At 57.7% G+C, this 9,962-nt stretch overlaps 1 protein-coding gene across 1 annotated transcript; it reads left to right on the top strand.

Annotated features, from left to right (window-relative positions):
• The first annotated feature begins 774 nt into the window (after positions 1-774).
• RHPN1 (rhophilin Rho GTPase binding protein 1) lies at positions 775-9,343 on the top strand. The gene is made up of 15 exons (XM_016185144.2): positions 775-986; positions 3,005-3,120; positions 3,617-3,745; positions 4,083-4,158; positions 4,648-4,725; positions 5,012-5,136; positions 5,269-5,435; positions 5,590-5,783; positions 6,147-6,303; positions 6,386-6,484; positions 6,741-6,935; positions 7,165-7,241; positions 7,482-7,628; positions 7,723-7,881; positions 8,136-9,343. Exons 1-15 carry the CDS (start codon positions 936-938, stop codon positions 8,298-8,300), a joined length of 1,935 nt encoding a protein of 644 aa, XP_016040630.1. The 5' UTR covers positions 775-935; the 3' UTR covers positions 8,301-9,343.
• The last annotated feature ends 619 nt before the right edge of the window (positions 9,344-9,962 follow it).

Here is a 9,962-nt window from a genome sequence, read left to right as displayed (position 1 = left end):
TATGAAATGTGAGCTTCCAGAGCCACAGGGACCACGGAGAAGTTATGCAAACACCTGGATGCAAGCCCTGCAGGGAGCAGGTCCCGGAGACAGCCTAGTGTTGCAGGCAGGCCATGCCTGCCTGGAAGAAAGATGGTTCTGGAAGCAGGTTCAGGGGCCGATTCGGAAAGAGTGCTGGAGGGTCCAGGCAAGAGTTCTGCAGGCGGGTTCTGGATGGGCCACGCAGAAGGGCACTGACCCAGGGATGGAGGCGGGTAGAGGGATAAGAAAGCCGTCTTTGTTTGGAGCTCGCCTGCACAGTCTCTAACAAAACCGTTAAACCCCCTTGTAAGGGTTTTGAATGAGCCCCATGCAGGGTCCCCGCTGCAGGCAGGACCAGGCAACCCGGCGGTGCCACACCTATGGGGTATCTGCAGCCGAGGAGGGTGCACCGGAGCGAGTTAGGCTTGCAATGCTTTAGAGCTTTACATTCCGCGATGTTTTTTTGTTGTTGCTTGCTTTCTCCCTTTTTGCCCTAACTTTCCCCACACTAAGCGGCAACCGAAGCGCATGCGCAGCGCACTCCCCGCAAACTCCGGGCAGGCTGTTGCCAGGGGCGACCGAATTCCCCAGAGACTCCGCCGGCGGGGGCGGGGCAAGACACCCTTGAGCCCGCCTCCAAGACGCTCTAGCACGCTGATTAGTCAACACTGCTGTCTGTCGAAGTCTCGGCCGTCACCGATTGGACAGCAACAAGTTTCGCACGCTCTACGCTAGGCTTGCCCCTCCGGGCCCGCCACCCGGGGGGACCGAGGGCGGGCGGAGCGGTTCTGTGCCGCGCCGCGCGGCGCCCGCGGCCAAGTTGTGAGGAGTCCGGAGGGGGACCCACACTCCGACCGCCTTCAAAGCGCTTGGGCATCGGCTGGCAGACTGGTGCATCCGAGCAGCGCGTGGCGATGATCCCCAAAGAGAGGCCCGACGGCCAGGGCGCCGGCGAAGACGGCCAGGTGAGCGCACCCCGAGGCGCCCGGAGGGCACCCAGACTCCTAGCCCGGCTCAGCTCTGGGGAAACTGAAGCCCGCGCGAACTCATAACCTTGATCCCAGCTAGCGCGGGCTCCCGTGTGGCCGCCTTAACTTCATGGTGAGGGAGAAGTGGGAGTGGAGACCCCCCACCCCAACTCGTGTCTCCCAGGTTGGAGGGCTCAGGAGTCCTCATCACTCCTCCCCGATGCCTCTCCAGCATCTCTAACCCTCGGGGGGCCCGTGTTTCTGGCGCCCGTTGTTGTGGGGTGAGTGTCAGAGACCACCCGAGACCAGTTCAGTCAAATTTGAAGCTTTATTAAGACGGCTGGTGACTACACTCAACAGCTAAAAGCGCTGCTCAGAGTGCAGTCCCGAGTTCAGTGTAGCACAACCATTTATAGGGATAAGTACAGAAAGTATGCTAGGTTACAGAAGCCAAACACGCGGTGGTAAAGTCGGTCTGTTATGGTCAGGACAGGAAACAGTCAACAATTAATAATTTCAGAACACTAAGATCTACTTTTTGTTGGCAAGTAAAGCAGTTGCACAGGTTCAGGTTCAGATCAAGATGGAGTCAGTCGTGCTAAGGAAGTGGGGACCCTGCCACTCCGTGAGGCTCGCTCTCCCTTTCCGTCCATTCCACCCCCCCCACACACACACACACCCTCTCGGGCTGCTCAGCTTCCTCAGCTCTGTGCGATGGAACTTCTGGGGTTGGGTGTGTAAAACCTTCCTGGTGCAGGGAACTAACTGGTGGAGGATCTCACAGCTAAGCAGTTCGTCCATCCTTTTGTCATTTTATTGAGCCTCTCATGAAATCCCCAATCCAGTCGCTGACTGGGGGCATCTACAGCATTACTGGCAGGCTCCAGGACTTGTGGACCCCCAAGTCTTTCCATGGTAAGGAGTTGGCCTTCAGACCGGCTTGCTGTTCCAGCCACAATGTGTGCTCAGGATGTCACCACCAGGTGGCACCAATGTTCATGCCATGCTCCCAAGGGCTTTCTGGCCCAAGAATCCAAGAGCAGGTGGCCTAGTGATAGATGGCCTCCTTCTACCCCCTTCTTGGCTGCATCTGGGCCCTAGCGGGTGACTGATCTCCCAAACCCTGCAAGCAGGCCCCTTCCCTCAGAGCCTTTTGAGAGCTTTAAGGTCAGCCCCCCAATGCCTAAACTCGGGAATGGTTGCCTCAGCCCCTGAGTTAAGGGGTTATGGGTAGAATACAAAAATGCAGGAGTGTGGTGAGCAACTGAACAGCACTGCATCTCTGCTAGACTGGTGACCCCAGAGCCCCACCACACTCATGCTAGACCCCCCCCCCAGAATGGTGCCAGCCATAACCCATTTCTGTTCTTTTGTGTATATTTTTTTTTCATGAGAAAAATGGGAGGAGGAGAAAGAACCAGACATCACTCTGGTACATGTGCCAGGGATTGAACTCTGGACCTCATGCTTGAGAGTCCAATGCTTTATCCACTGTGCCACCTCCAGACCACTTTCTTCTTCTTTACCAGAGTACTTCTCAGCTATGGTGTTTTTTTTTTTGTTGTTGTTGTTGTTGTTGTAGTTATATGTTTGTTTTGTGTGTTTGTTTTGTTTGTCTTATTGGGTAGATAGAGTCTGAAATTGAGAGGGGAAGGTGAGAGAGAGAGAGATACCTACAGCCCTGCTTTACCACTTATGAAGCTTCCCCCTACAGGTGGGACCAGGGGATTGAACCTGGATCCTTGCACACTGTAATGTGTGCTCTTAACCATGTATACCACCTCCCTGTCCCTTCTCAGCTCTGATTTTTGGTGATATGGTGGATTGAGCCTGGGACTTTCAGGCCTGTCTCTTTGCATACTCATTATGCTAGCTCTCCTCTTGACCTCATGTCTATCCTTTCTGCTTAACCACCTCCCCTTCCCCAAATAGGCCTCACAGTCATCTGTCCCTGGCTAGTTTCCCTGACTGCTAACCAGGCTTCACTCTGGGGACCCTTCACACTCTCCCCACAGGGGTGTGACCCACTGGTTCAGACACCTCATAGCCACCTACAGAGTCGCAAAGCCCAGATCCATCAGCAGATCAACAAGGAGCGGCGCATGCGGGCAGGTGCAGAGAACCTCTACAGGTGAGACCCAGAGACCCTCGAGGGATGGGTGCAAGGTGGTGACCTGGGCAGGGCCTGCATTGATAGTCCAGTGAGGAGAGGGACTTGTGACTGCATCCATCCTGTGTGAGAATCCAAACGGGGGTCCCTGCAGGTGGAGCCGGGTAAGGAGCGGCTCATCTAGAGATGCCCTGGAGCACAAAGTTAGCCAGTGGACTACAGGTTCAGGCTCTGCTAAGCAAAAAGTGTCCTTCCTTCCCTTATCTTCCTCCCTGCCCATCCCTCCACCTCTGACCATCTGGGGCCCCTAGCCCTGCACTGGAGCTGGTCTGGAGCCATCACCGAACCTCCATTCCAGAGGACAGGGTCTCTTAGTCTGTCAGCTGGGTTGGGAGTTTGTGAGCAGCAGGGACCTTGGGAGAGGGGAGTCGCCTGAGGACATGCCCCTCAGCACAGCTTTGACAGTGGGATCCCTGAACCCAGGCTGGGCCTCACTACAACCTACTTCCTCCTCCAGGGCCACAAGCAACCCCCAGGTTCGAGAGACAGTAGCCTTGGAGCTGAGCTACGTCAATTCCAGCCTGCAGCTACTAAAGGAAGAGCTGGAGGAGCTGAGTGGAGGGATAGATGCCGAGCTGCCAGAGAGGTGTGCCTACGAGTGTGCACAGGCTGTGTGCAAGAAAGTGCAGGAGCAGGAACCTGGATCTGCATGCAGTGAGAGAAGGCGAGAGGGAGGGGGACATAGCATAATGGTTACATAAAAAGACTTTGGTGCCTGGGGCTCCAAAGTCCCAAGTTCAATCCTCGCACCACCTTAAGCCAGAGCTGAACAGTGCCCTGGTAAATAAAATAAAATAAAATAAAAATTCGAGGTCACCTTCCAGGACCACATGGGTGTGCAAGGACACACATAGCAGGCATGGAGGGAGAGAGGCACTCACCCATCTGCCCATAAAGCCTAGGCTCCAAACTTCTGGTTCTAGTGAAGGAACCGTGGTCCCAATGATCCCCCTGGGACTGAAAGAGACCAAAGAGCTGGACTGGGCCACACCCCTAAAGGTAAGTATGCCTTGCCCTAGAGAGCAGCCCTACCCAGGCCAGTGGGAGGGACTCTTGCTAGGGCCTGCAGGGAAGGCTTTGCTTGGGAATAAGACTTGCCCTGCTCTGAGGTTGCTAAGATCTTCAGGACTCTTAGACAGCCAGATCATTGTGCAGATAAGGAAATCTAGGCAAGAGGAAAGAGTTCTAGGATGAGCAATAGAGGAAAATCCCCCAACTCTGGCTCATAGGGTCCTACTTCAGTCAGGTTGAGCTGTGAACTCCAGCTTGCCCCTCTTGCAGACCCCAAGGGAAGAGCTCAAATCTGTCTCCCCATGTCTTTACATCTAGTGGCCTTGTAGATAGGAACAGCATGGTGTCCCAGGTCCCATGTCTGCAGTGGGGAGACCCCAGTACTCTCAACTCTTCCCCTCCCTCAGAAATCCCTTCCACCCAGTGGGAAACTCCAGAGTATTTCAATACCCACCCCTACCCCACACATCCTCCCAGGAGCTAATCTCAGGGCACTTTGGAGAGGACAGCACATCCTACGAGGCAGAAATCAGGGAACTGGAGGACCTCCAGCAGGTAGGTGGAACCTCCCCGGCCTCCTGGGGATGAGCGGATGAGGTGACTCTGGGGATAGGAGTTGGCAAATATAGGGCCCTATAGCTGTGTCTTGACCAAGCTGTTAACCGTTGCAGAATGACTGCCCTTTGCTGTCTCTCCTGGAGTAGCCCACACAGCCGGGGGTGGGAGCATGGTGGTGAGAGGGGTGTCTGGAGTACCACCCCACATGTGCTGTGGGACAGGGATTTCTGAGTGGTCAGGGAGATAAATAGGTGGTAACACCCAGCACTCTCCTTCCCTGCAGGCCATGCAGACCCCAAGCCGGAATGAGGCCGGGCTGGAGCTGCTCACCACCTACTACACCCAGCTAGGCTTCCTGGATGCACGCTTCATGGCCCCCACCAGGAGCCTGGGGCTGCTCTTCCACTGGTAGGAGCTGAGGATATGTGATGTGCCCTGGGGGTCTGGCTCTATCCAGCTTCAGCTGTTCAGCCATCCCCACCACCACGTGGCTGGCTGGCTGATGAGGAGAACCTCTGCCCAGCCCTGCAAACCCCACAGGTATGACTCACTGACTGGAGTCCCGGCCCAGCAGCGTGCCCTGGCCTTCGAGAAAGCCAGTGTGCTCTTCAATATCGGAGCCCTGCATACCCAGATAGGTGCACGCCAGAACCGCTCCTGCCCCGAGGGTGCCCGCCTCACCGTGGAGGCCTTCCAGCAGGCTGCGGGTGAGGGAGGCGAATCCCCTTTCTCAAGGATGGGAACCCTTGGGGGGTGGGGGTTAGAGGATGTGGCCTGGCAGTCTTTCCAGTGCAGGGTGTGTGGCCTGGGTGGGGTCAGTTCCTTGTAAGAGCCCATCAGGATCCTCTCCCTTTCACACAGGAGTCTTTAGCCTGCTGAGGGAGAACTTCTCCCATGCACCAAGCCCTGACATGAGCCCTGAGTGGCTCTCCATGCTGAAGCAGCTCATGACCGCCCAGGCCCAGGAGTGTGTCTTCGAGGGCCTTTCTCTGCTGGGCCCACCAGCCCCCCATGACTGCCTGGCACACCTGCACCTGGCTCAAGAGGCTGCCCAGGTGTGCAGGCAAACAAACCCCTGGCCCCAGGGACACGGGTACCAGCATCCACAACCTGAGTCTGGGCCTGACTGAGCTGAGATGATCCCATGTGGAGGCTTTGACTGGGCCAAGCAGGTTGTGGGAGGAGATAGTACAGGCAGAAAGGGTCAGGGTGTATTGGCTGTGACTCCCGCTAGAGCTGGGCGGGCCCAGCAGCTCCAATCAAAGAGCTGGAGACCCCATCAGCCTTGAAAGACAGGCTAGACTGGCCAGAGGGAGGTCGGGCCAAGGGGGAGCAAGGTTAGGGCTGCAGGGCACCATCCAATTGGCCTTCCCTGCAGCCCCTCCTGAGATCCCACTGACCCCTCTTGTGGCCGGCAGGTGGCAACCGAGTACAAGCTGGTGCACCAGACCATGGTCCAGCCACCAGTCTGCGACTATGTGCCTTTTGCCTGGACCACGTTGGTGCATGTCAAGGCCGAGCACTTCCGTGCCCAGGCCCACTACCACGCCGCTGTGGCCCTCTGTGACAGCCCGGGTGAGGGGCCGCCTCCGCGACCGGGTGTGTGGGCGGGGCTCCAGGGGAGGCGGGGCCTCACCGCTTCTCTGACCCCCACCAGAGGCAACTGAGGGGGAGCTCCTGGCACTGAAGCAGATCTTCATCTGGCTGTCCGACCCATTAGAGCTGCCCCCAGAGCTGGAGGAGCGCAGGAAGCTTGGTATGGGCAGGACGGTGCCCGTTTGGGGTGGGGGATATTGAAAGTAGGGGTTGGTCTACCCTTCCAGGTCATGCTGGTGTCCCAGGGCTGAGGGAGGATTGGTTCACACTGAGGCCTCCATTCCTGGCTTGGTCTTTCACGCTGTTTACACCACTGTTCCCAGGACCAACCACCGATATTTAGGGTGCCCCCACCCCCAATTGGATCAAGGACAGGGGCTTGGGACCTCACACTAATTGTGGCTGTGTCCCTGCAGGCAAAGCCCACCTGAAGCGTGCCATCCTGGGCCAGGAGGAGGCGCTGAGGCTTCATGCCATGTGTCGGGCACTGCGTGCTGTGGACCCTCTGCAGACTGTGCTGGCCCAAGTACTGCAATGCTCCCTGGCCAAGTACTCAGAGCTTGACCTTGAGGATGACTTCTGCGAGGTGGAGGAGGCCCCCGACATCTGGCGTGAGCAGCCTGCCCCTGGGGAGCACTGTGTCCTGGCTCCAGTGGGCTGCAGATAGTGCCTGCTGCTTCCAGCAGAGCCAGCATGCTTCCTGACTGCTGTGAACCCCATACCTGCCCTCCTGCACCCCTGAGGAGCCACCTAGAGTGGGGGGATGGCTGGGAGACAGGGTAGCAGCCCCAGTGTCACTCTGGTTTAGCTCTTCCCTTCTTACCCCATTTGTCCTTTCAGCCAAGACCCAGCAGAAGCCTGAGGTCAAGATGCCCAGCTTCTCCCAGACAAAGGTGGCTGACATCTTCCACCGGCTGGTGAGCACCATCCCACCTGGGCACCACAGGGGGAGACCTGGCCTTCCCTCTGCACAGCCCAATTAGGCAGAGTAGCCCCTTCACGGCGGCCCTGATGCTCCAGCCCCTCTGGGACACCTCCCTGGCTTTCATCCTGGGGAGCGAAGATTTGGATAGGGGTAGCCACAAACCAGGACTCCTCCAGATGTAGCAGCCCAGCTGGGCTGGCCTCTGACCTCTGATCCCTGATGCCACCCCCAGGGGCCTCTGTCTGTTTTCTCAGTCAAGAACAGCTGGCAGCTGGTGGGACCTGTGCACATGACCCGAGGCAAGGGGGGCTTTGGCTTCACGCTGCGGGGTGATTCCCCTGTCCTCATTGCTGCAGTCATCCCAGGGAGCCAGGCCGCGGTAAAGATGGCTCCCCACCTCCCTAAGGCTGGGCGGCTGCATGGAGGGGTAGAGAGGTGGGAGAGTGCCTGGTGACCATCCCCTGTCATCCCAGGAGGCAAGCCTCAAGGAAGGTGACTACATTGTTTCTCTGAATGGGCAGCCATGCAAGTGGTGGAAACACACGGAGGTGGTGGCACAGCTTCGGGGTGTGGGTGATGAGGGGGTGAGCCTGCAGGTGGTCAGGCTGCTGCCCAGCCCCCAACCCAGCATGGTGAGTCCTACCAGGATCCCCCTGCCCCCAGCCCCAAATCTAGCCTTCCCAGACTCTGAGACCCCAGGCATCAAGATGTGGGGAAGAAGAATCTGCTGGCATGGTGCCCACTCTACAGCACCCTACATACAGATCTCTCTGCAGGCCCACTTCACACGCATCCATCCCTACATCCTCACCCTGTCACACACAACATGCTGGCCAGAGGCACACAGGTATGGGTGCTAAACACTGCACATCTGTCTCAACTGCAGGGTGACTGCCGCTCGGCCCTGGGGGCACTGCTGAAGAATCAGAAGGAATGTGGCTGGGAGACCCCGGTATCTACACAGGCCAGCTCTAGGCCCCTCCTGGGCTGGAGCCACAAAGTCAGGCAGGCCAAGCCCCAAGGGAGGCAGGCCCCACCCCCACAGCCCTAAGGTGGGGCCCCCCTGCTCCCATGGACTGGCTGGAGCCAGGAACCTATTCCCCCATCCTAAGGACCTGCAGGCCAGATGTCCGCCTCCAACTGCCCATTAAAGAGTGTTGTGGGCCAAGGAGTTAGCACAGCAGCTTGTGTATAAGACTCATGCCTGAGCCTCTGAGGCCCCAGGTTAAATCTCCAGCACCACCATTAGCCACAGTTGAGCAGTGCTCTGGTTAAGAAAAGACAAAAAGGTGCTCTGATCTAGTGAACCAGAGCTGGGCATCTGGCCTCCACCCAGGAAGGGACATTTTGCTCTGGGGAGTGCACAGAGCTTACATGTATCCAGATGTTCACATGGCCTGGCCACTGCTTCCCATCACTCTGGAGATTGTGACTCTCTGCCCTTGCACCACCCCTGCCTCATTCACACACTGAGCTGGCTCCACTCCACCAGACTTCTGAGGTCTCTCCAACACTCCCCAGGCTGGAAGGAGCTGGGCTTCTTCCCAGGCCTCCAGATCTCTGTCCTACCTGAGCCTGTCCCCACAGCCTTCTGGGGATCTGCATCACCACCTCTCTCCAAGAGTCCCCATCAACTCCCTCACCCAGAAGCCAGTAAGAGGAGCTCTTGGTCCTGAAGCCTGAGAGTGCAGGTTGGCCAGAGGTGTTGGGCCACCAGGGGGCAGCTGCTGTGCATTCAAATGGCTGTAGGAGGCAGATGCAGGAGGGTGCAGCAGGATACCCTCTCCCCACCTCTCTCTTCAGGCATTGTCCCCATCCCCTTTCTGAGGTTCCCCAGACAGGAACAACCCCCTGCCCTGCCCTCCTGATTTCCTGTAGCTGGGAAGGTCCCAGGCAAGCAGTGAGGGGGCAGGGGAGTGTGTGTTGGGGAGACTTAGAGCTTGAGTGTGTCCTTCCAGGAAGATCAGGGCAGAACCACCCCCATCCTGGTGCCAGGGTCCAGACATGTCCTTCTTGGGCGAATGCCCTGCTCAGCAGAATCACCAAGGTCACCTCCAACTACTAATTTGATTAATAAAACTGTATGTCAAAAAAGCAATTGTCGTCTAATTCAGGGTGACAGGATGCAGAGAACAATTCCCCCCACCACCTTCAGCCCCGCCCTCTGAACCCATGTGGCTGGGGAGTCTGGACATTAAGGGGAGCCCCACCTCTCCAGGCAGCAGCACCCCTTTTCCAGATGGGAAAAATAGGTGCCACATGAGAGACAGGGACAGCCTGGCCTCCACAGAACTCCCCCTTGGGGAGCTCAGCACACCACATCCACATCAGCCAGCCTGTCCACCTGCACCTCTGCCAGCTGGGTGAGTGCATGGTCCTCCCTGGCCAGCCTCCCTGGCGTCTCCCAGGTCCACCCAGACATCTGAGTCAGCAGCAGCAGGCAGCCTACCCCCCCACCACCACCACCCTTGGAGGATGCCACATCCCCCGAGGGAGGATTCAGGCCTCCCTACATGCTGCCTCAGGCACAGGTGCCCACCTGGGCCGTGGTCCATTCAAGTGGTAGAGTCTGCTCTGCCAAGGCTATGTGTGGTACCAGTCATGTGGACAGGAGATGTGGCTGGGCACGCCTGCCCACGTGCTGCACTCCTTCCTTCAGAATCTGCTCTTTTACAGCCCACCCCTGCTAACTCCCTGCCTCCAGTGGGCATCT

Source organism: Erinaceus europaeus, chromosome 1 (genome assembly GCF_950295315.1).
Source record: "Erinaceus europaeus chromosome 1, mEriEur2.1, whole genome shotgun sequence".
Taxonomy (NCBI): Eukaryota; Metazoa; Chordata; class Mammalia; order Eulipotyphla; family Erinaceidae; genus Erinaceus; species Erinaceus europaeus.
The sequence above is the reverse complement of the archived record's forward strand: the minus strand, read 5'-3'. Positions and strand labels throughout refer to the sequence as shown.